Consider the following 27,500-nt stretch of genomic DNA (forward strand, 5'->3'; position numbering starts at 1 on the left):
CTTTGATGCTTCATTTATGCATATTAACTTGTGTAACTTTTTTTTTTTTTTTCACTCTAAAGGTAAATATTGTTAAGATCCAATTAGGCATAGTTAGTATATTTAATCTTGTGCTCAGATCATTGGTTGATATGGATAAAGGAAAATTGTCGTGGAAAGTGCTAACCCACAGCCCAAGTCCACTCGGTGCTCTCGAGTTTCAGCTCCACATTGCCGTGGATGCTGAGGGGAAGGGGTTTCCTGGGGGATGTTGGGGGCGGATCCCCCCTTCAGCCCTCCCTTCAGGCTGCAGCTGCTTAGATTGTTGTTTAGATTTTGTGATGAGGCGTTGGGGTCTTAGTCTCTGGCGAATGTGTCGGTACTGTAAAGAATTGCCAAATCATTTGTTTTGAGTTGTTGACTTTGGTAAATAAAAAATTGGGAGTTTTAATTTTGGACAATTTATGTATTCAGGATATAGCCTCACAGAATTGGGAAAGTACTAGGGTAACAGCCATGAACAAGAAGCTTTTTGTATTAATATAATGACTACCCAAAGATAAGAAAATTCTAAGGCCCTAAAGAGTGGAGGAAGTACACTCACTAATACATGAATTAATCTATTCGGGCAAAGAATATGTTAGAAATGAGGAATGTAGGTTGTGTTGTATGCCGCATGGAGACCAAGTCCAATGCAATTGGCTGGGGGGAATATTGCAAGGAAAAAAAAACTGTTATTTTAATGATGTACACCATTGCATAACCTCTGTAAATAAATACTTCCACTCAGCTTCCACTCTTTACTTTCAGCAAACTGGAATAATTATATATTTTTGTAAAATCATGATTTATTGTGGTGATGTTAGCCCCCAGTGCCATGCCAAATAATGCTTTTGCCAGCGTGCATGCAGAGTTAAGCAACAGCCACACTAGTCTTGTACGTCCAGGGAACCTTAGACATCCATGCCAGTTGTTGTTCAGGGTCCCCACCTTAAAGAAGCATCATTCCAGATCAAACCAAAGTGTTTGCAATAAGCTTGATAAAGTACACATCAAAGATAGACATTTATGATTATTATTAATTATCATATATCGTACAACTGTACTAGCTACCCTGATACTCCATATTTCAGCAGAAGTAGAAAATCTGACTATTCTGTCCAGTTGCATATAAAACTATTGGTATACTCAGTAACATATGAGAAACTGAGGTTGGGGGAAAAAAGTAATTACTATAACTGAATTGAACTGAAATATTGATAATTGTTGATAGTGACACAGCCTTGCCATCCAGATGATTATATCTGTGTAAAGCAGTTTCTAGTTGGTTCCATCCATTATTTTTTTTTTACTTTCTGCTGTCATGTTTGTGAATGGTATTCCATAATTGTTCCATTGGCTCTCACTTTGTTCACCAGGGCATAAATGTCTGAGGTGAGCCTATGTCTTCACTGTGGTGGAATGGGTGTGTGGTTAAATTCCTTGATCAAATGAATGTTTGTCTGGATAATCTATAAAATGTTAGTGAGGCAGCATTGTTTCTTGTAATATATAGTGCTTATTTCTACAGTACAATTGTACCTAACATTCTAGAATAATCCCTATTAGACAGTCCTGTAATAATCTTCCTAATAATTTTAGTTTTTGTTTGGCATTATCTTTTCCCCTCTAGCTAGGGTAACAGACCAGCAATGGTGCTGTCTTGGCAGGGATTTTCATCTGGGTTCTCTTCACAGCTGGGAAGGTATCTTGCTCTGTAAAGGGATCCTTGGACAGAAAAGACTAGTTCCTTTAGCTGCATAAGAAAAAAAAAGATTAGGAAATCTCTTTGCTCGTTTGCTGTGGCATTATTTATTCTAAAGGTAAAATAAGCTTAAAAGAGGCTACAGGCCTATTTCTCAATGAATGTAGCCAAGGCTAAGCAAGCACATAACTGTTTAGTGTGCACAACTTGAAGCAGGCGTTGTAGGACATTGTGGTGTGAATGGGCTAATGAGGAATCTTTATCTTGCACTGTAGAAATGTAGAGAAGGTTTGCTGGGGTGGAGGCCATGGCAGTGCTTCATTGGGTTTTATTATAAAGAATTGCCCTAAATTGCATACTTGTGGATTCAGAGTCAGAAGTATTTAGTACCTCTATGAAACGTGATAGCTTATGTAAGCGTTAGTAAGACATGTAAACCAAATACCTTGGAAAGCTTGTGTGTTTATAAACATGGTGTAACTTGATGCAACTGTTCTGGATGGTTGAGAATTGGAGAAAGTCAGAATAGGAAAAAGATAGAACCTCAGATACATTTGTTGGACAGGATTGGAACACACAGTTGGCAAGGGAGAAGACTGGCAGGAAGAGGTTGGGGATTGTAGTAAAGTAAGAAACACTTCATTGTATTGCTAATTTTAATGCACTATGTGAGTTAGGATTGTCTGTGTTAATACTTTGGTGCAGTGAAATGACATGGGGTGGCAGGAATAACTTAATGTGTTAAATGCCATATTAGGCACGAGTGTGCAAAAGCATGCCCAAAGCATAGATAACAAGGCGTCAGTTATTAGTCCTACCTAATTTGCCTGATTGCCCATCTTCATTTTTGGAAATATGTATGTCTTAGATTATTTATTGCTAGTAGTGTTGATTATGTAAGGAAGAAGTCAATAATGGTAATGGTAATAGCTTCTGATGTTCAAGATCTTAGAAAAAGCTTTTCCTAAAAATTCAAGGAAGAGGATAATCAGATGAGGTCCTTGATGACCATGCTTTTGTGGAATCCTGTGTATAAACAAAGCCAGTAAGCTAAAAAAAAATGTGAATAAGACGTATATTTACCATCATGGTATTATTAGGTTTAGGATTCTGTTCAGATTCATGCATATCTGTTGTACATCTAAGTAGGTTTGATGTTTGGACCATGTTCAGCATTAGGGTCAGCTCTACATTTTCTGTCAGTATCTCTTTAAGAAACTTGCTGTATTTTATTACTGTATTTAGTTTTAACTTGCACATGGTCTTGTCTGTACAGTCGTTTGTTTCTCTGGATTCTTGTAGGTTTCCAAAGTGAGTATAATTTTCAATAACTTGCTAGCTGTAGTTGATGGTTGAATGCTGGACCAGTCATGTACCATGAACTTGAGTTGGGTATTTGTTACTGAGAGCAATGCATCCTCCAGAGATAGCTCCAAAGCTAGGGTATCGTGTGAACCCAAAATACAAACCTAACCTTTCCTACCTTTTATTTATTCCCTAGACATGGGAGACAATTTTTAAAAAAAACAGGACATTCAGAACTCAGGCTATGTGAGGGTGTTGTAGACTTAGTCACTGAGTAGTTTTATGCAGTGGATATTTTTGTCATTTTGCTGTAGAAGTGAGGCTGAAGCAGCTATACCTGCTCTATTAGATGGCAGCGTCCATTCCCTCAATCTCTGTGCGTTGCTGCTGTGGGTAGCATTGACTTGCATTGACAAAACCGCATTTAAAGCAGGCATTTTGTCTGCCTCTATATAGGTGTGAATAATATATGGCGAGGCAAAGTCAGTATATTAGATACTGTTTGGCTTCTTTCCTCCAGCCTCAAGGCCATAGTGCTATCCCCCTACCACCTTGTACCTGACTAGGCATGCTGCGGTCCTCTGGATGGTGAATCAAATTCAGCTCTTTAAGATCAATGACCTAATTTGTCTGATGTGAGGTTATTTATTGTAGGAGGTTCAGGAAGAGCTAAGGAATTTTAGCCTTGTGACATTACTTTTGAAGTTGATGTTGTTTAAGATCTCTCTGGGTCTTTGATTCATGGACAGAAAATAATGTTGTCCCTTCTGTAAATTGTAAGTGAAAAATGTCAAAACCAGACAGGTTATATGGCTGTGTCTTCACATAAGTCTGTGCTTGTCACTAACAGAATCTGTGCTTTCAGGAATTGTACGGAGCCATGCTACCGTCACAGCCGATGGGAGGGATCCCTCCCCCTGGCCCTCCAGGTAAGCTTTGTTAATGTCTTTCCATCCCTTTTTTTTTTCAGAACATTTATGAGAAAAAAATATTATTAAGAGATTCATTTACAAAATGTTTCAAGATACATTTAATTTCAATCTGTTACTTTATTTATGCTGTTATTATTATTCTAAATATTCTCAGTAATGTGAGAAAACTATGAAAGTGTTAAAGCACTCAATGATTTTTATTTGGTTTGAGGTGTCGTATACTGAATTAAATGGTTCTTTACTGTTGACGGGCAATGTTTGTTCACTTTTCATGGCATCCTCATGTTTGAATAGAATGCCCAACAAATGGTGATTAACACATCTCTGTGCTTTCATTGGAATACTTTGCCTACCCTGGTTCTATGTACCCTTGCTGTTCGTCGTGGAAAAGTGAACAGTAAAGGTTGCTGCTCGGGCCAAGACAAATTATTTCAATTTGATAAGTGATTAGAATAGGCGAGCGACTTTAGTTTGGGCAATTATTGTCTGGATTTGTTATTTCTGATGATTATATTCAGGATGATAAGGGATAATGTAAAAGATATATTCAGGATGATAAGGGATAATGTAAAAGACCATTCTAGTGTCTTATAGCAGCACTTTGAGAATTAAGCCTCAAACCATGATTGTATATTTATACCTACACATATATGCACACACAAAAACATATATGCACACACAAAAACATATATGCACACACAAAAACATATATGCACACACAAAAACATATATGCACACACAAAAACATATATGCACACACAAAAACATATATGCACACACAAAAACATATATGCACACACAAAAAAACACGCACACGCACACACACATGCACGCATGCGTGTGTACGTACACACAGGTACACACACATACACCCACGTATACGTACACACATGCACACCCACGCACATGTACACCCATGCACACCCACGCACATGTACACCCATGCACATGTACACCCACGTACAGGTACACACATGTACACCCACGTACAGGTACACACATGTACACCCACGTACAGGTACACACATGTACACCCACACACATGTACACCCACGTACAGGTACACACATGTACACCCACACACATGTACACCCATGTACAGGTACACACATGTACACCCACACACATGTACACCCACGTACAGGTACACACATGTACACCCACTCACATGTACACCCACGCACATGTTCATACACGTACACCCACACACATGTTCATACACGTACACCCACACACATGTTCATACACGTACACCCACACATGTTCATACACGTACACCCACACACATGTTCATACACGTACACCCACACACATGTTCATACACGAACACCCATGCACATGTACACACACGAACACCTACGCACATGTACACACACACGAACACCCACGCACATGTACACACACGAACACCCACGCATATGTACACACACACACACGTACACCCACGTACATGTACACACACACACGTACACCCACGCACATGTACACACACACACACACGTACACCCACGCACATGTACACACACACACACACACGTACACCCACGCACATGTACACACACACACGTACACCCACGCACATGTACACACACACACACGTACACCCACGCACATGTACACACACACACGTACACCCACGCACACCCACGCACATGTACACACACACACACACACACGTACACCCACGCACACCCACATATACCCACGCACACCCACATATACCCAAGCACACCCACGCACACCCACATATACCCAAGCACACCCACGCACACCCACATATACCCAAGCACACCCACGCACACCCACATATACCCAAGCACACCCACGCACACCCACATATACCCAAGCACACCCACGCACACCCACATATACCCAAGCACACCCACGCACACCCACATATACCCAAGCACACCCACGCACACCCACGCACACCCACATATACCCAAGCACACCCACGCACACCCACATATACCCAAGCACACCCACGCACACCCACATATACCCAAGCACACCCACGCACACCCACATATACCCAAGCACACCCACGCACACCCACATATACCCAAGCACACCCACGCACACCCACGCACACCCACATATACCCAAGCACACCCACGCACACCCATATATACCCACGCACACCCACGCACATGTACACACACACACACACACACACACACACACACACACACACACACACACAACACACACACGACACACACACTGTAGACACACACGTAGACACACACACGTAGACACACACACGTAGACACACACACGTAGACACACACACGTAGACACACACACGTAGACACACACACGTAGACACACACACGTAGACACACACACGTAGACACACACACGTAGACACACACACGTAGACACACACACGTAGACACACACACGTAGACACACACACGTAGACACACACACGTAGACACACACACGTAGACACACACACGTAGACACACACACGTAGACACACACACGTAGACACACACACGTAGACACACACACGTAGACACACACGTAGACACACACACGTAGACACACACACGTAGACACACACACGTAGACACACACGTACACCCACATATACCCAAGCACACCCACGCACACCCACATATACCCAAGCACACCCACGCACACCCACATATACCCAAGCACACCCACGCACACCCACATATACCCAAGCACACCCACGCACACCCACGCACACCCACATATACCCAAGCACACCCACGCACACCCATATATACCCACGCACACCCACGCACATGTACACACACACACACACACACACACACACACACACACACACACACACACACACACACACATGTAGACACACACACGTAGACACACACACGTAGACACACACACGTAGAGACACACACGTAGACACACACACGTAGACACACACACGTAGACACACACACGTAGACACACACACGTAGACACACACACGTAGACACACACACGTAGACACACACACGTAGACACACACACGTAGACACACACACGTAGACACACACACGTAGACACACACACGTAGACACACACACGTAGACACACACACGTAGACACACACACGTAGACACACACACGTAGACACACACACGTAGACACACACACGTAGACACACACACGTAGACACACACACGTAGACACACACACGTAGACACACACACGTAGACACACACACGTAGACACACACACGTAGACACACACACGTAGACACACACACGTAGACACACACACGTAGACACACACACGTAGACACACACACGTAGACACACACACGTAGACACACACACGTAGACACACACACGTAGACACACACACGTAGACACACACACGTAGACACACACACGTAGACACACACACGTAGACACACACACGTAGACACACACACGTAGACACACACACGTAGACACACACACGTAGACACACACACGTAGACACACACACGTAGACACACACACGTAGACACACACACGTAGACACACACGTAGACACACACACGTAGACACACACATGTAGACACACACACGTAGACATTAAATGAGAAGGCTGGTCATTGGGAAAACTAGCTGGCCTCTGCTACCTACAGGACTATTCCTGGATGACCAGGGTTAAGACGACGAACTGAAAGCATTTCTCTTTCCATAAGCATCCTCAAAGAGAGGGGAGGATGGACTCTGTGCCCTTGCCACTGTTTGGAATTGAATTGCCATGTCTGTACTAGAAGACAGTGAGGGAAACCTTGGTCTTGTCGATGCCAGGTGGCGCACTCGGACATCTGATTTCATAGGAGGCAGGAGATTGAACTTTAATTTTTTAAGACTTGTATGTTGATGATTTTTTGAACTGCTGTCTAATACCTTCCTTCTGATTTAGGTTCTTACAGACCCCAAGCAAGGCCCCCTGGTACCTACCCAGGTGGCCCACCTACTTGCCCCCCAGGTGGCCCGCCTACTGGCCCCCCAGGTGGTCCTCCACCTGGCCCTCCGACAGGCCCTCCAGGTGCCCCTCCCTCTTTCTCAGGGATGAATCAGCAGATGGCAGGACTGAATCTGGGCCCTCCAGCTGGGCCTCCCCAGGGCATGCCATCAGGGGTGAGTGACACCTGGACACTTGGGGCTGTGGCATGGAGGTGGCCTTCTCAGGAGACTGCCTAACAAGTCGTACTGTGTTTGATTTGCATATGTAGTTTTTTTTTATATTGCATGGGTACTGATTGATAGTTTTTATTATATTTTCAATTCTTGACAAGGCTCAATTTTTTTTTTTTTTTCTATTGTGTACCAAATTGTCTTATATACTAGGAAAAGCAAAAAAAACTGTAATCTTCACATATATGCAATATGTATACTTGAATATATGTATGCGTGTGTATATATGTGTATGTATATGTATTTGTATATATATGTATATATATGTATATGTATTTGTATATATATGTATATATATTTATATGTATTTGTGTATATATGTATGTATATGTATGTATATGTATATGTGTATATATGTATGTATATGTATTTGTGTATATATGTATATATATATATGTATTTGTGTATATATGTATATATATATATGTATTTGTGTATATATGTGTATATATGTGTATATATATATATGCATTTGTATATATACGTATATATATGTATATATATGTATATATATGTATATATATGTATATATTTGTATATATATGTATATATATGTATATATTTGTATATATATGTATATATTTGTGTATATATATGTATATATTTGTATATATATATATGTATATATTTGTATATATATATGTATATATTTGTATATATATATGTATATATTTGTATATATATATATGTATATATTTGTATATATATATATGTATATATTTGTATATATATATATGTATATATTTGTATATATATATATGTATATATTTGTATATATATATATGTATATATTTGTATATATATATATGTATATATTTGTATATATATATATGTATATATTTGTATATATATATATGTATATATTTGTATATATATATATGTATATATTTGTATATATATATGTATATATTTGTATATATATATATGTATATATTTGTATATATATATATGTATATATTTGTATATATATATGTATATATTTGTATATATATATATGTATATATTTGTATATATATATATGTATATATTTGTATATATATATATGTATATATTTGTATATATATATGTATATATTTGTATATATATATATGTATATATTTGTATATATATATATGTATATATTTGTATATATATATATATGTATATATTTGTATATATATATATATATATATGTATATATTTGTATATATATATATATGTATATATTTGTATATATATATATATGTATATATTTGTATATATATATATATGTATATATTTGTATATATATATATATGTATATATTTGTATATATATATATATATATGTATATATTTGTATATATATATATATATATATGTATATATTTGTATATATATATATATATATATGTATATATTTGTATATATATATATATGTATATATTTGTATATATATATATATATGTATATATATATATATATATGTATATATTTGTATATATATATATATGTATATATTTGTATATATATATATGTATATATTTGTATATATATATATATATATGTATATATTTGTATATATATATATATATATATATATATATATATGTATATATTTGTATATATATATATATGTATATATTTGTATATATATATATATATATGTATATATTTGTATATATATATATATATGTATATATTTGTATATATATATATATATGTATATATTTGTATATATATATATGTATATATTTGTATATATATATATGTATATATTTGTATATATATATATGTATATATTTTTATATATATATATGTATATATTTGTATATATATATATATATGTATATATTTGTATATATATATATATATATGTATATATTTGTATATATATATATATTTGTATATATATATATATATGTATATATTTTTATATATATATATATGTATATATTTTTATATATATATATATGTATATATTTTTATATATATATATATATGTATATATTTTTATATATATATATATATGTATATATTTTTATATATATATATATATGTATATATTTTTATATATATATATATATATATGTATATATTTATATATATATATATATGTATATATTTTTATATATATATATATGTATATATTTTTATATATATATATATATGTATATATTTTTATATATATATATATATGTATATATTTTTATATATATATATATATGTATATATTTTTATATATATATATATATGTATATATTTTTATATATATATATATATGTATATATTTTTATATATATATATATATGTATATATTTTTATATATATATATATATGTATATATTTTTATATATATATATATATGTATATATTTTTATATATATATTTGTGTATATGTGTATATTTGTATATATATATGTATATATTTGTATATATGTGTATATTTGTATATATATATGTATATATATGTATATATGTGTATATTTGTATATATATATGTATATATTTGTATATATGTGTATATTTGTATATATATATGTATTTGTATATATATATGTATTTGTATGTATAGGTATATACATATATGTATTTGTATGTATATGTATATACATATATGTATTTGTATGTATATGTATAAGTATATTAGGTATGAATGAATATGAAGAACCAATCCCCATTTTTATTTATTTTTTTCAAGTGTAAGTGGTATTATTAACCCAATGGCAAAGGGTCACGCCTATTGCCGTCATAACAATACGCCCGAAATGTGGCGTGCGGCTGTCCGCCGCGGCGGCGCGCCAAAGTGCCCCGAGGCAATGATTCGGCTTGATGTACCGAATTCACGCGCTCAGAGTCAGCAGGTTGCCGCCGTTCGCCAGAGCATAGAGTTTTTTTAATTTTCTATACCCTATGCTAATGGGTTAATTGAGATTTTTAAAGTTGTGAAAATCTACAAATCTATTTTTATTTATGTTAAAGTGATGCTCAAGTTAGTTGCTTTTTTTTTTTTTTTTTTTTTATTACCCCCCCAAAAAAACCCCCATAAAAACTGAAGTATGGGACAGAAGTTCTGATTTTGTTTTACTTTCATATGATCGTCATTAACTCCTGTGGAAATGTTAATAGTCTATCCCAATTTAACTCTTATGAATTGGATTACGTGACCATCACATCATGAGAAAATTCGGCCTTGGGAGTGGGTGAGGCTCCCATGCCGTCTTGGGAGGTTAGGAAGAGGCTTTTGCATTATGTACATCGATAAGTGATTGGGAAATGTAGTGTCTGTGAGGCATGACTGGAAGAGTGCTGATTCCAGGGAGGATGCTATTTCCATGCACAGGATCCTATTCTGACCTGCTGGGATTGGTGGCACAGATTGTATTGTAACAAACTCAATGCTCTAATCAATGGCAACGCTCCGACTTTGAGCGTGGGAGTTCGATACATCAAACTGAACTCCCGGCTTGTGGTGCCTTGGCGCTTTGCTGTGGCATACAGCCACACTCCACAGATCGAGTGGTTTGTTAGGACGCCTCAGCGCATGGCCCGTCAGTAAGGAAAATTTAATATTATATTAAAAAAAAAAAAGTCACTCAAATAAGCCTAATTCCTGTATTTTGGGCCACATGATGACAGTGAAGCACCTGGATCCAATGGGATAATCTTAAAGAAATCCAGCTTTTGTATATGGACTAAGATTTATTAGGGGCTAACTTCTTGGTCCACTATCTTTCAAACTACCTCCAGAGGAAGCTTGTTACAGTTTCATGATATCACATTAGCAAACAAACTGCCAACATGGCCAACAAATGAATTACTTAATGTGTCACCATTAGATAATGATCTAAACTATCAAGCTGTGGTCATATCTGTGCAGACCAGAAGCATTATCTGCAGTATATTAATAGCTTTTTTATTCTCTTGAAGATAAACGCTAGCAACTTGTTACTTTATTATGGCCATTCAAGGGATGCTTGAACATCTTTATTTGCCTTTGTTATTTTCATTCTAATGTTGCAGTTTAAAAGACATATCTTTGCTCTTTATAGAGGTATAATTAATGCAAACCAAAGGTAAGGAAAGAATTGTCTATTTTCTTCCGCCCACTATGAAGAGGAAGGAATCCTCACATATGGCAGTAGTTTGGTTACTTCTATGTTGCAACTGTTTTTGATGATTTAAATAAATTTGGCAAGACAAAGTAAACTGAACCAAACCATAGCGTGCTTGCATTTCTCATCAAATTGTCACCAGAGCCCCTTAGAAAACCTATAAAAATTTTATCAGATGGCATGGATTTCAACCTGCATCTGCCTGGCCACGCCTATAGCAGTCATATAAACTAACTCACTCATGCTGGGTACGCTATAGGCATTGCGCAACAATAGAGCACGCCGAGCGGAAAGTTCTGCTCCATGTAGTGGATTCCCGGGCCAAACAGCAGGATGGTTGCCAGAAATCACCCGAGTCAGTGGCACCAAAAGATTTCTGATACTATCATTAATGGGTTAATATGCAAATGTTTAATGAGAATTTTGTACATGAAACCATTTTTGTTTACTTATAGAGAAGAAATGATGTATATATTTTTTTCAGCCTATGATGAAACAACACCCCTCAGGACCAGGACCTATGGCTAATGGTCTTCCTCAAGGTGGTCTTCAGAATGGTCCTCCTGGCCCACCCCCTAACACAGCAGGAGGGCCACCAGGTGGGATACCCACTGGCCCTCCCTCAGGGGCACCTGGAGCATCGCCAGCAGGACTCCGGCATCCTACACCCTCCACCACTCCTGGAGCCACTGGGCCACAGGGGAGTTCCCCGAGACCCATGGCTCCTCAGATGTCAGCTCCTCCTCGCCCTGCACAGCCTGCCTTCCCTCCATCTTCTGCGGCAGGCCCTTTGGGGGCAGGGCAGTCCAGTTATTCGTCTATGCAAGGTGCCCCTGGTGGGCAGCCCTCTTACCCACCATCAGGAACACAACCTAGTTTCCCACCATCTTCAATGGCTGGTCCAATGGGTGGACAACCCTCATTCCCAACAGCAATGGGTGCTCCTCCAACATCGATGGGAGGCCCACTGGGTGGGCAGCCTGGCATGCCTCCTTCATCAGTGGCTGGGGCACCAGGTGGGCAGCCAGGCTTCCCTCCGTCGTCAATGGCTGGGGCACCAGGTGGGCAGCCAGGCTTCCCTCCGTCGTCAATGGCTGGGGCACCAGGTGGGCAGCCAGGCTTCCCTCCATCGTCAATGGCTGGGGCACCAGGTGGGCAGCCTGGCTTCCAACCTATGTCAGTGGCAGGACCTCCACCAGGAGTACGTCCATCTGGTTTTCCTCCATCTTCCATGGCAGGACCTCAACCTCAGCCTGGAGGACCTGTTTCTATGGGTGCACCACCAAGACCTGGGATGCCCTCAGGCCAAGGAATGCCCCCAGGCTCGGGAATGCCCCCAGGCTCGGGAATGCCCCCAGGCTCGGGAATGCCCCCAGGCTCGGGAATGCCCCCAGGCTCGGGAATGCCCCCAGGCTCGGGAATGCCCCCAGGCTCGGGAATGCCCCCAGGCTCGGGAATGCCCCCAGGCTCGGGAATGCCCCCAGGCTCGGGAATGCCCCCAGGCTCGGGAATGCCCCCAGGCTCGGGAATGCCCCCAGGCTCGGGAATGCCCCCAGGCCCGGGAATGCCCCCAGGCTCGGGAATGCCCCCAGGCTCGGGAATGCCCCCAGGCCCAGGAATGCCTCCAGGCCCTGGCATGCCCCCAGGGCAAGGGATGCCTCCAGGCCCAGGAATACCTCCAGGCCCTGGCATGCCCCCAGGGCAAGGGATGCCTCCAGGCCCTGGTATGCCCCCAGGGCAAGGTATGCCTCCAGGCCCTGGTATGCCCCCAAGGCAAGGTATGCCCCCAGGGCAAGGGATGCCTCCAGGCCCTGGTATGCCCCCAGGGCCAGGAATGCCTCCAGGCCCTGGTATGCCCCCAGGGCACGGGATGCCTCCAGTACCTGGAATGTCCTCAGCCCCAGGCATGCCTCCCCGTCCAGGGATGCCGCCAGGACCAGGGATGGCACCTGGGCCAGGGATGCCTCCAGGACCCAGACCAAGCATGCCTCCTCCAAGCAGTGCAGGTGGTCCTCCGGTCAATGGCATGGGAGGTGGTATGCAGTCCCGGTACCCTGGCTCAGGGGCAGGGCCAGGTGCAGGGGGCTACCCGAGTGCGCCTCAGAGCCAGGGACGCAGGCTGAACCCAGATGACATGCCCAGTCCTTTGCAAGTCATGGAAGAGGACAGTCGATGCCGCAGTGGAGAGTTTATCACTAACATCAAGGGACAGGTTCCACCTCTGGTTACAACGGAATTCTCAGTAAAGGATGGTGGCAACGCATCGCCCCACTACTTTAGGTCGACCATGTACAGCATCCCTCACACTCCAGATATGATAAAACAAACTCATGTTCCCTTTGGCCTTGTCATTAGCCCCCTGGCCCAGGTGGGCAGCCATGACAGTTCGTTGTATATTGGAACGAGCTTAGAATCGGGCCCTGTCAGGTGCAACAGGTGCAAGGGCTATATGAGTCCCCTCATGCAGTTCATGGATGGAGGAAGGAAGTAAGTATGATTACATTCCTTTGTTTGCATTGTATAACCTCCTTATCTGACAATTTCTTTGGTTATTGACTGTGTGTGTGCACATTTCACTCCAACTGATTGCCACCATTCTGCTTGCTGGTCAGAATGTCTGTCCTGTTGATATGCTTTACATCCCTCACACACATGTTAATTGTAATTTATTTTTAATCTGATTTTTATAGAGCCAGTATACATATTAAGAGAGAGCTGTCTTTCAGATACCAGTGCAAGCTATGCCGCGGAGTAGTGGAAGTGCCAAAAGAATATTTCTGTCACATGGATGGCCAAGGATCACGTGCAGACAAGTATCAGCGGCCAGAATTGTGCTGTGGTACTTACGAATACATTGCCACACCGGAATATTGTCGAGTAAGTACATCCTCCTATGGAGAATTTGTGCTTATAGCTCTTATTTTTATGTAACTATATAATTTTGTGTTCTTATATATATGTGTATTTAATATTGTTATTGTGGTTACATATCTTTTATTTTGTGTCTACATATGTTTCAGTTTTTGTATACTTTTTGTCCATCCCATTGGAATAGTGTGTGTTTGTAGGAATGCTTGAGGGTGGGTCTTTACTGTGAGTGTGTGCATTTGTGTATGTGTTTCTGCATTTGCACAATTACATGACCAATTTGAAATTTAAGTTAATAATTATGAATCCCAAAATAACCTCTCTCCTCTTTATTTTTGGAATGAATAGTAGACAAAACCTGAAGAAAAATAAAGATAATAAGGTTTTCAAATTCCCTGGAGGGTGTCTTATAACCACTATTTTTGACAGAAATTCAATCTTAAATTTCCATTCCATTATGTACAGTACAATGTAAAATTGCTTATATTAAAACTGAATATATAAAACTGCCGTAGATTGTTCACTGGATGTTGATGGTACCAAAGTTCTTTTCATAGTTACTGGAGGACTTGCATGTTCATTTTGGAGTGATTTTGTATATGCAGTATAGGCCTATCCATTTATAAAAAAAAAAAAAGGATTAAGGTGCTCCCTAGAAAGGCGAGTTGTTGTGGAGGAATATTACCAGTCGTTAGTTGGCATATTAGGTTATGTACTTCCATTCTGACCTCAGATATGTTACTTAGGATTTCATTTAAATATTACTGAGAGTGTCTATCACATATAGAAGATGAAGATAAGTGATGATTTGTGTATTTTATTATTCATTCATATTTCTACAAAAAAAAAAAAAAAAAAAAAAAAAAAAAAAAAAAACTTGTCTGTACAGATAATGCCTCTTGGTCTCTCTTCTCTCCTCTCCTCTCCTCTCCTCTCCTCTCCTCTCCTCTTCTCTTCTCTCCTCTCCTCTTCTCTCCTCTCCTCTCCTCTCCTCTTCTCTCCTCTTCTCTCCTCTTCTCTCTTCTCTTCTCTCCTCTTCTCTTCTCTCCTCTTCTCTTCTCTCCTCTTCTCTTCTCTCCTCTTCTCTTCTCTCCTCTTCTCTCCTCTTCTCTCCTCTTCTCTCCTCTTCTCTCCTCTTCTCTTCTCTCCTCTTCTCTCCTCTTCTCTCCTCTTCTCTCCTCTTCTCTCCTCTTCTCTCCTCTTCTCTCCTCTTCTCTCCTCTTCTCTCCTCTTCTCTCCTCTTCTCTCCTCTTCTCTCCTCTTCTCTCCTCTCCTCTTCTCTCCTCTTCTCTCCTCTCCTCTTCTCTCCTCTTCTCTCCTCTTCTCTCCTCTTCTCTCCTCTTCTCTCCTCTTCTCTCCTCTTCTCTCCTCTTCTCTCCTCTCCTCTCCTCTCCTCTCCTCTCCTCTCCTCTCCTCTCCTCTCCTCTCCTCTCCTCTCCTCTCCTCTCCTCTCCTCTCCTCTCCATTCCTCTCCTCTCCTTTCCTCTCCTCTCCTCTCCTCTCCTCTCCTCTTCTCTCCTCTGTATATATATATATATATATATATATATATATATATATATATATATATATATATATATATGCATATATGTACATATATGCATATATGTACATATATGCATATATGTACATATATGCATATATGTACATATATGCATATATGTACATATATGCATATATGTACATATATGCATATATGTACATATATGCATATATGTACATATATGCATATATGTACATATATGCATATTGTATAATTGTTAACATTTCCCTATAAAACATTCAAATATAATGTAAGAGAAGAGAGTCACTGAACTGATCTTCCTTTTCCCATTGCAGGACAAGCAATTGCCTAAAGAGCCTGCCTTCATCTTCATCATAGAGATGAGTCTGCTGATGATGCAGAGAGGAGTGATCCACCTTTTATGCCAGAATATGAAGTCCATTCTGGAGCACTTGCCTCGGGACTCTGCTAATGGCACTCCAGACACTGAATCACGGATGAAGGTTGGGTTCATCACTTACGACTCTGCAGTTCACGTCTACAAGCTTGATGGACAGGCACCAGAAATGTGTGTTGTCTGTGATCGCGATGAGATGTTTGTACCAGTGCCTGGAGGAGTTCTCTGCAGTCCCCAGGAGGCTGCTGATAACATTGATAAATTAATGGAAAGTATTCCCGACAACTTCAAGGCTACACGGGAGACCTCAGGTGCCCTTGGCTGTGCTATCCAGGCAGGTATGGCTGCCTTGCAGGCTTCTGGGAGGGTTGGCAAATTATTTGTTTTCCATTCCTCTTTGCCTGTGGGCGGTGGCCCTGGCAGCTTAAAGAACAGAGAGGAGAGGAAACTTCTTGGCACAGAGAAGGAGAAAAGTGTGCTGACACCACAAGGAAGCTACTACAATAATCTTGGCCAAGATTTGGTTGCTGCTGGCTGCTCTGTTGATTTATATATATTTAATGATGGCTATGTAGACTTAGCAACCATTGGCCAAGTACCTAGACTAACTGGGGGCCAAAACTACAAGTATACTTTCTTCCAGTCCAACAAAGATGGTCCTAGGCTTCTAGAGGACCTAAAACTTAACATAGGAAGAAATATTGCTTTTGATGCTGTGATGCGGGTTAGAACGTCACAAGGTGTGCGACCTGTGGACTTCTTTGGTCATTTCTTCATGTCAAACACCACTGACATAGAATTAGCAAGTATAGATGCCAGTAAAGCTATTGCAATCGAGGTGAAGCATGACGACAAGCTGACAGAGGAAGATGGAGTATATATACAAGTGGCCTTGCTATACACCTCTTGCAATGGCCAGAGGCGACTACGAATTTTAAATATGGCTCTTAATATATGCACTCAAATGGCTGACCTTTATAAGAACTGTGACTTAGATACTCTAATGAACTTCTTTGGTAAACAGTCAATTACGAGGTTATTGGAGACCAATGCAAAACAGGTATGTACATAGTGTATTTTGCATTTTAAAATCCTTCCATAGGAAGGATTTGGAATTCAGGATTTTGGTAATATGAATGTGGTTTAATGGTATATTATGAACAGGTTTAAGAAATGTTCTTTTTCCTTGGTACTCCTTGATGTCACACCCTATTCTATGTTAATGTATTTGCAGGTAAAGGATGACCTTATCAGCAGAACAGCAAACATTTTGGCTTGTTACCGCAAGAACTGTGCATCCCCTTCGTCTGCTGGACAGCTAATACTTCCAGAATTAATGAAGTTGTTGCCACTTTATATTAACTGCCTGAGTAAGAGTGATGCCATGAGTGGTGGCCAAGACCTGACCTGTGATGAAAGATCGTTGCAGATGTATCTCTTGATGGCCATGTCAGTGGATGCATCGGTTGTGTATTATTACCCACGGCTCCTTCCCCTCTCTGATGATGATCCACAGGTAAAGGACTTGGAAGAAATGACTTGTGTTACAGTTCTTCATTGCTGAACTTGAAAACTGGTGTCCAATATGAATATTACATGTGTATATCTGATAAAAATATCATATATACACATTAATAATGTGGAAAGATACATTACAATATTAATTCCTCTAATGTGTAAAGTTTCATGTTGGTTAAGAGCAGACAGTTTATCATGTATATCTTTACTTGCAGAACACTGGAGTTCCTGCTCCACTTCGCACGTCCTATGACAAACTGCGGCCAGATGGTGTATTCCTACTTGAAAATGGAGTCCAGATGTTTATTTGGGTTGGTTCCAGTACTTCTCCAACCTGGTTAGACAATGTGTTTGGAGTAAATGCCCCTCACCAGCTAGACCCTGTGATGGCTGAGCTGCCTGAGCTGGACAATCCAATCTCGAGGAGAGTGCGGGACATCATTGCCTCAATACGTGCTCAGAGGAAGAGGCATGTCAGGGTATGTTAATGAAGAGCATTTTATACATGGTTGTCAGTTCTGTAAAATGATGAATAGAATTGGAGTAATTTTTAAACATTATTCTTAGAAATAGCTTTTGCACACATTAACCCTTTGGATCCGATTGTGTCATGGCAATCAAATTGCAAAAAAATAGGGGCATTGGGCTTACATGAGCGGCAGCTCTGCCAGGTGGCTGTTGTAGGCCGGGCGCATGTGAATGCGTGTGTGGGTGACAAGGCTCTTTACCTAATGCAAAATTGCCAAATGAGTAAAATAAACCACCTAATAGGTTTGTGCACTTGTGACAAGTCTTTTGCATCACCCCAGCCTTCAGCTTAACCCAATGGCGACGGGTCACGGCTATCGCCATCATAACAATACGCCCGAAATGAGGCGTGCGGCTGTCCGCAGCGGCGCCGCGCCAAAACGCCCCGAGGCAATGATTCGGCTTGATGTACCGAATTCACGCGCTCAGAGTCGGCGCGTTGCCGCCGTTCGCCAGAGCGTAGAGTTTTTAATTTTCTATACCAGACGCCATTGGGTTAAACACTCAGTGGCATGTTCGCATCACCCAGCCTACAGCCAGATTTTCCTGCGACGCTCCTCAGCCCAGAATTTTTCATGACATGGTCATATCAACCGGATCCAAGGGGTTAAGAGTCCTTGAAATATTTATTTGAATTTGTCGTAATTCTTTTCCAATTTCTAATCCTAACAGATGTTTGTGGTTCCTCAACAAGGAAAGCATGAAATGGTAATGCGAAATTATTTAGTAGAAGACAAGAGTATGTACGGTGCTCCTAGTTATGTAGACTTCCTCTGCCACGTACACAAGGAAATCCGCGCGCTCCTTTCCTGAGAAAGGAAGCAGCACTACCCGTGGACATCACCATCAATGTCATCGCCGTCTGTTGATGCCTTCCCCTCCAGTAATTTGAGTTACCCTTGTGAGGCTCAGTTATGTCCATCACAGCCTGTCCTTCCTCCGCTCAGTTCCAGTGTAACTGCCTCCAGCATCACTCCCACCACTGTAGAAAATGTAGAATGTAGAGGAATCCCAAGCACCTCGACCATCACGCCTCAAGCCCAGTCAGGCAGAGGGTCGTCTCCACTTTTCCAAAGGAAAACTACCTTGGATGCCACCAGCCCATCCCAATCTCAGCCCAAGGGCAAAGTCACCTACCCAGGAGTAGCCTTCACACTCAAGAATTGGCACTGACGTTTCTTGAGGTTTCCCTTATTCCCTCCCTGCTTATTTCTCTCTTTGTGGCCATGACTGAAATTAAGGTGATAGGTGATGCAACAGCAATTGTTCGTCTGCAGCCTCGTGCTAAGCTAAAGTTACAGGAAACAGAAGAATTTTACAGTTGCTGTGTGTGTAGCATCTGTGATCTGCAAAACTAAACTCATGGGTAGTGCTGATTGTGTCATGCTTCTCTTAAGGTAGAAAGGTTATGATGATAATTATGAAATAAATGATCAAATGGGACAATGAGAGTACGACTGATTGTCACAGAAGGTACTTGAAAGGGAACTGAATGGCGATGGATAGATTTTTATACAGACTTTGTTACATTGTAGCTTTCTTCTGAGGAGAGGAATCGTGTTGAATGAGCAAGGCTTGTCCCGGTGATGTATGCTGTGTCAATGGAGAAAGATTTATTTTTATGTAACTTAATACTTGATAGATTTTCACATATAAGGAATTTTTTAATGAACAACTATTTTATGTTTTACATTATCCGAAGTTTAGTTAGTAAGGGAATACTGCATTTCATTTTTGAAGCTCTTGTTATTTAATTGGTCAAATAGAACTCTAATGCATATTGGGAGGAGACTTTGTTAGATAAATATTATTATATTAAGCCAGTTTTTATGGCAAATGCAATATGTTATATTTCGGTGTTACGTTATTCCAAGTCCAGTAAAGTTGTTGGCTTGTATAGTTGTTTTACTTATCCGAAGAACATGCACTGATGTAAATATACAAGTTCAGGTAGAGTCCATTTCAAATTGCAAGATGGTCTTAGATACATAACCCCTTCCATTCCCATACCCCTTCTGTCCACTTCCTAAGATGTGAGAGCCGCATTGAAAGGATAAGTGGCTGGCTTTGCGTCCTGAACGGCCTCGGGGTGCCAGAGGTATGGTATCTCCGTTTAGTTATCTAGTCCTTACTCCTCATGGGGCCCTGAAGGGTGAACCATTTCTCTTTCCCACATACTCCAGACTTATCATGACCAATAATGATTTTGTACCTTTATTGGGGGCATTGAGGCTTGCCCCTTTTTCAACCAACCCCAATGACTTGACTTTTTCATTCCCCGACCCTGGTTCTCCTTTGATCCGACTCGGAACATAGCTGCTACCACTACCCCCTCCTCGATACCTGCTGTCAGCTCGGTCCATTCTAGGTCACCCAACGTTCAGAAAACATTAATTTATTCCTCACCCCTAGTGCTAAGGTGCAACATTTCTTTTTTTTCTTCATTTCCAACCCCCTCCTCCCTTATCACTACTATTCATCCTTATTGTTCATCTCCCCGCAGTACTGCCTCACTCCATAGCACTTTTCCTCTGTCCTCCGTACTGCTTCCACCTCAACAAACCTTCTGAATACTCTTTTTTTTTAGCCCAGTTAAGTGGGATCATTTTTTTTGTGATCCCCTTTTAGCCCTTAGGCACCTGTCGGTCCCTTCAGTTGAGAGCCATTATGCTGAATCAGACCTACCATCTCGGGTACTATTGAATAGAATGTCCTTACAGCAGAACCATATGCTATCCTCTGCGCCTTACAACGCATGTCCTCCATCTCTTCTCATCCCTCACCATCTTCCCTGACTTGTGCACCTTAATATCACTCGTACAATCCATCAACCCTATAATCTTTAAGATACAAGACCAGTTTTATCTGTCTACACGACAGAAAGCAGTTGAGTTTTGCTGGATACCCGACCATGTTAGGATACCCGGCAATAAAAAAGCATATGCCTTGGCACGAACCGCAACTTTATTTTACCAACCTTTTTTTTCACACCGGTACTACCGCCACTTCAAAGCTTTCCGCTGTCTTTCTGGTCAGGTCTTACCAACAATAAACTACAAACCATAAAACCTTCCAGCTTTCCTTGGTACCAAACCACCAGAACACTACGAAACTGCTCTTGCTCTTTTACGTGCTGGTCACACCCGCCTCACGCATGCATACCTCCTGTCACACTCCAGGCATACCTCTATCCTCCTCACGCAATGTTCCCTTTTCAGTCCCAAGTATCCTACTATACTCCCCTTGCTTTCTTGAAGCACGTTATCCTCTTTTTTCCTTAATTGACTTCTCTTCTCCGACCCCCCAACCTGCCGGGCATCCTCACGGAGTCCTCCCACCTTTTCTATTGACAACCTACTCTCCTTCCCCGAGACTCGCAAATACCCTCCATTTGATCTAATCGCCCATTGTCCTTAACCCTTCCCCCTCCTATCGATCCTTATCCTACCCCATTTACTCCCCTCTTTCTACCACTTTCTTTACCATACTTACATCTAATAATACCATGGCTGTTGAAATCTGAGACACACTGTTCTAATAAAGAACCCTTTTAGACCTCTTTCACCAAAATACTTTATTATTGTGCTATAAGACATTTCAGAAATTACTGAAGACCTTAAAAAAAAAATCAAATCATAACCCTCCCCCCCACAAAAAAAAAAAAAAAAGCTGCTCGATAGACAGACAGACACACAAAAACAGACAGACACAGAAAAAGAAAGAAAGACAAACACAGAAAAAGAAAGACAGACAGAAAAAGAAAGACAGACAGAAAAAGAAAGACAGACAGAAAAAGAAAGACAGACACAAAAAGAAAGACAGACACAGAAAAAGAAAGAGACAGAAAAAACAGACAGACAGACACACAGAAAAAGACAGACAGACCGACACAGAAAAAGAGAGACAGAGACAGAAAAAGACAGACAGAAAAAGAGAGACAGACAGACACACAAAAAAAGAGACAGACAGACAGAAAAAGAGAGACAGACAGACAGAAAAAGAGAGACAGACAGACAGACACAGAAAAAGAGAGAGACAGACAGACACAGAAAAAGAAAGAGACAGACAGACACAGAAAAAGAGAGAGACAGACAGACACAGAAAAAGAGAGAGACAGACAGACACAGAAAAAGAGAGAGACAGACAGACACAAAAAGAGACAGATAGACAGACACAGAAAAAGAGAGAGACAGACAGACACAGAAAAAGAGAGAGACAGACAGACACAGAAAAAGAGAGAGACAGACAGACAGAAAAAGAGAGACAGACAGACAGAAAAAGAGAGAGACAGACAGACACAGAAAAAGAGAGAGACAGACAGACACACAAAAAGAGACAGACAGACATACACAAAAAGAGACAGACAGACACAGAAAAAGAGAGACAGACAGAAAAAAAGAGACAGACAGACAGACACAGAAAAAGAGAGACAGACAGACACAGAAAAAGAGAGAGACAGACAGACACAGAAAAAGAGAGAGACAGACAGACACAGAAAAAGAGAGAGACAGACAGACACAGAAAAAGAGAGACAGACAGACACAGAAAAAGAGAGACAGACAGACACAGAAAAAGAGAGAGACAGACAGACACAGAAAAAGAGAGAGACAGACAGACACAGAAAAAGAGAGAGACAGACAGACACAGAAAAAGAGAGAGACAGACAGACACAGAAAAAGAGAGAGACAGACAGACACAGAAAAAGAGAGAGACAGACAGACACAGAAAAAGAGAGAGACAGACAGACACAGAAAAAGAGAGAGACAGACAGACACAGAAAAAGAGAGACAGACAGACACAAAAAGAGACAGACAGACAGACCGAAAAAGACAGAGACAGACACACAAAAACAGACAGACACAGAAAAAGAAAGACAGACAAACAGAATAAGACAGACACACACACAAAAACAGACAGACACAGAAAAAGAAAGACAGACAAACACAGAAAAAAGAAAGACAAACACAGAAAAAGAAAGACAGACAGACACAGAAAAAGAAAGACAGACAGACACAGAAAAAGACAGACAGACAGAAAAAGACAGAGACACAGAAAAAGAGAGAGACAGACAGACAGAAAAAGAGAGAGACAGACAGACAGAAAAAGAGAGAGACACAGACACAGAAAAAGAGAGAGACAGACAGACACAGGAAAAAGTGACAGACAGACATACACAAAAAGAGACAGACAGACAGACAGACAGACACAGAAAAAGAGAGACAGACAGAAAAAAAGAGACAGACAGACAGACACAGAAAAAGAGAGACAGTCAGACACAGAAAAAGAGAGAGACAGACAGACACAGAAAAAGAGAGAGACAGACAGACACAGAAAAAGAGAGAGACAGACAGACACAGAAAAAGAGAGAGACAGACAGACACAGAAAAAGAGACAGACAGACATACACAAAAAGAGAGAGACAGACAGACACAGAAAAAGAGAGACAGACAGACAGAAAAAGAGAGACAGACAGACAGAAAAAGAGAGACAGACAGACACACAGAAAAAGACAGACAGACAGACACAGAAAAAGAGAGAGACAGACAGACAGAAAAAGAGAGACAGACAGACAGAAAAAGAGAGAGACAGACAGACACAGAAAAAGAGAGAGACAGACAGACACAGAAAAGAGAGAGACAGACAGACACAGAAAAAGAGAGACAGACAGACACAGAAAAAGAGAGAGACAGACAGACACAGAAAAAGAGAGACAGACAGACACAGAAAAAGAGAGAGACAGACAGACACAGAAAAGAGAGAGACAGACAGACACAGAAAAAGAGAGACAGACAGACACAGAAAAAGAGAGACAGACAGACACAGAAAAAGAGAGAGACAGACAGACACAGAAAAAAAAAGAGACAGACAGACCACAGAAAAAGAGGAGAGAGCAGACTGACACAAAAAGAGAGAGACCAGACAGACACAGAAAAAGTAGAGACAGACAGAAAAAAAGAGAGACAGACAGACACAGAAAAAGAGAGAGACAGACAGACACAGAAAATGGAGAGAGACAGACAGACACAGAAAAAGAGAGAGACAGACAGACACAGAAGAAGAGAGAGACAGACAGACACAGAAAGAGAGAGAGACAGACAGACACAGAAAAAGAGAGAGACAGACAGACACAGAAAAAGAGAGAGACAGACAGACACAGAAAAAGAGAGATCAGACAGACACAAATAAGAGACAGACAGACAGACCGAAAAAGACAGAGACAGACACACAAAAACAGACAGACACGAGAAAGAAGAAGACAGGACAAACAGAATAAGACAGACACACACAAAAACAGACAGGACACAGAAAAAGAAAGACAGACTAACACAGAAAAAAAAGACAAACACAGAAAAAGAAAGATCAGACCAGACACAGAAAAGAAAGACAGACAGAAACAGAAAAAGACAGACAGACAGAAAAAGATCAGAGACACAGGAAAAAGAGAGAGACAGACAGACAGAATTGAGAGAGACAGACAGACACAGAAAAAGAGAGAGACAGACAGACACAGAAAAAGAGAGAGACAGACAGACACAGAAAAAGAGAGAGACAGACAGACACAGAAAAAGAGAGAGACAGACAGACACAGAAAAAGAGAGAGACAGACAGACACAGAAAAAAAAGAGACAGACAGACACAGAAAAAGAGAGAGACAGACAGACACAGAAAAAGAGAGAGACAGACAGACACAGAAAAAAAAGAGACAGACAGACACAGAAAAAGAGAGAGACAGACAGACACAGAAAAAGAGAGAGACAGACAGACACAGAAAAAGAGAGAGACAGACAGACACAGAAAAAGAGAGAGACAGACAGACACAGAAAAAGAGAGAGACAGACAGACACAGAAAAAGAGAGAGACAGACAGACACAGAAAAAGAGAGAGAGAGACAGACAGACAGACAGACAGGCAGACAAAGACAGACAGACAGACAGACAAAGACAGACAGACAGAAAAAGACACACACAGACAGACAGAGAGAGAGACAGAGAGAGAGACAGAGAGAGAGAGTAATGGTTACGACTGATGGTTTAATAAATATCGGCAGTTTTTTTCTGATTTATTCTAGGCTAGAAGCTGTGGGAGCCTATGGTGTTGACCGAGCCGATGCCGAGGGCTGAGTGACTTCGGCTTTGAGTTTTCGAAGTGATCACAGGTTGTTTTTGTACGACAGTAGATGAAATGTTACTAAACATAAGAAAATTGAAAAAGTGTACACGTAGCCATCTGTGAACAGTACGGGCTTTTATAAGGTTCCTAAGGTCACATGGTCAGATGAGGGCATTGGATATGTTAGTACAACTAAAAGAGCTTCGTGATAAGAGAGCATGACGCTAGAAATACGTGAAAAAGGTAAGTAGAGTATCGACAATAATAATGATTACAAAAGCAGTCATACAGTTAGTGCAATTTCTGGTGACTATTTTGAGTGTAAACAAGATATGAGTTTATATATAGTTATAAAGTAATCGTAAAAGTCGGAATTGCTTGCTCTGGAGGCAGTTTGTCTGAGTCGTCTCGTTCGGGGCGCAGGACACGTTGGCGCCGGCGGTAAACAGCAGAGTACAGTGCACTGTGGGAGGCCGAGGGCGAGGAAGAGGTGAGAGGTCATTAAACCGCTCGGCCACCGAAGCAGGATCGTCCTCGATCCGGCTGCAGTGGGTGAAGTTGAAGACGAAGTCTCGACGACGGTAACGCAGGGAGCCTCGGTCCCAGCGTGGCACGTAGGGGGGAAACAGCCACTGATCTAAAAAAAGACTAGATCGAGCAACTCGACTTTGTCTTGGAAGCTAATGACAACGGTCATCTTGGTGTGACCACCTTGTTGTGAGGCCACAGTACTAAGCTTGTTTGAAAACGGAGCACGCAAATCTGGAATACCATGGATATTTCACCATAAAGGTTTTTATGTTTTATAGTTATATAACATATCATCTAATGAACCCAAATAAATAGGCTACATGTTTCCTAGTGTATTTTGGCTTCGTGGTTTGCAATACGGACGCGTCTAATTTTTGGCCTAGAAATTAAAGGTTTTTGGCAAAATAGATATATTGGTTCGTATTTGGAAGAAAACCACTGACCTTTTAGATCAGTGAGTAAGAGGTGGTCACACCAAGATGGCGTCAACGAAACTAAATTAACTTCAAATTCTGGCGCGCAAAAATAATAGGTTGCTCGATCCAGTCTTTTTTTAGATCAGTGGAAACAGCTTGCAGTATTTGGAGCGGGTCTCGGGATGGATGACTTGATCATCTCTGGCTGAAGGTGTCTGTGGAAGACCATGGGAGGCACACTCTGGGGAAGACACTGGCAGCGAAGTAGCAGGTGTGGAATCAGGAGCAAGACCTGTGGGAGTGAGACTGGTGAGAGAACTTTGTCGATCGAATTCATCCTCTCAGGGAGTGCTGGCTAGTTTGAGCGTGTCAGTGATACCAGGCTTGGCTGCAGGTAATGAGATTTTGACATAGAGCTTTG

At 40.7% G+C, this 27,500-nt stretch overlaps 2 protein-coding genes across 2 annotated transcripts in view; one reads left to right on the top strand and one right to left on the bottom strand.

Moving 5' to 3' along the window:
• LOC125040691 (vegetative cell wall protein gp1-like) overlaps window positions 1-657 on the bottom strand; it is a 1,282-nt gene extending 625 nt beyond the window's left edge. The window contains exons 1-2 of the mRNA XM_047635383.1: window positions 653-657; window positions 171-222 (exon numbers count right to left, since the gene is read on the bottom strand). Coding sequence (XP_047491339.1) covers window positions 171-222; window positions 653-657 — 57 coding nt within the window. The remainder of the gene's footprint in view (window positions 1-170; window positions 223-652) is intronic.
• LOC125044783 (protein transport protein Sec24C-like) overlaps window positions 1-20,919 on the top strand; it is a 21,987-nt gene extending 1,068 nt beyond the window's left edge. Inside the window, exons 2-9 of the mRNA XM_047641734.1 lie at window positions 3,894-3,957; window positions 7,861-8,078; window positions 12,692-14,694; window positions 14,934-15,084; window positions 16,915-18,036; window positions 18,211-18,492; window positions 18,710-18,973; window positions 19,695-20,919. Of these exons, the coding sequence (XP_047497690.1) occupies window positions 3,909-3,957; window positions 7,861-8,078; window positions 12,692-14,694; window positions 14,934-15,084; window positions 16,915-18,036; window positions 18,211-18,492; window positions 18,710-18,973; window positions 19,695-19,835 (4,230 nt within the window). The 5' untranslated portion in view covers window positions 3,894-3,908 and the 3' untranslated portion in view covers window positions 19,836-20,919. The remainder of the gene's footprint in view (window positions 1-3,893; window positions 3,958-7,860; window positions 8,079-12,691; window positions 14,695-14,933; window positions 15,085-16,914; window positions 18,037-18,210; window positions 18,493-18,709; window positions 18,974-19,694) is intronic.
• The last annotated feature ends 6,581 nt before the right edge of the window (window positions 20,920-27,500 follow it).

The sequence above is a fragment of the Penaeus chinensis genome, chromosome 3, assembly GCF_019202785.1.
Source record: "Penaeus chinensis breed Huanghai No. 1 chromosome 3, ASM1920278v2, whole genome shotgun sequence".
Lineage (NCBI taxonomy): Eukaryota > Metazoa > Arthropoda > Malacostraca > Decapoda > Penaeidae > Penaeus > Penaeus chinensis.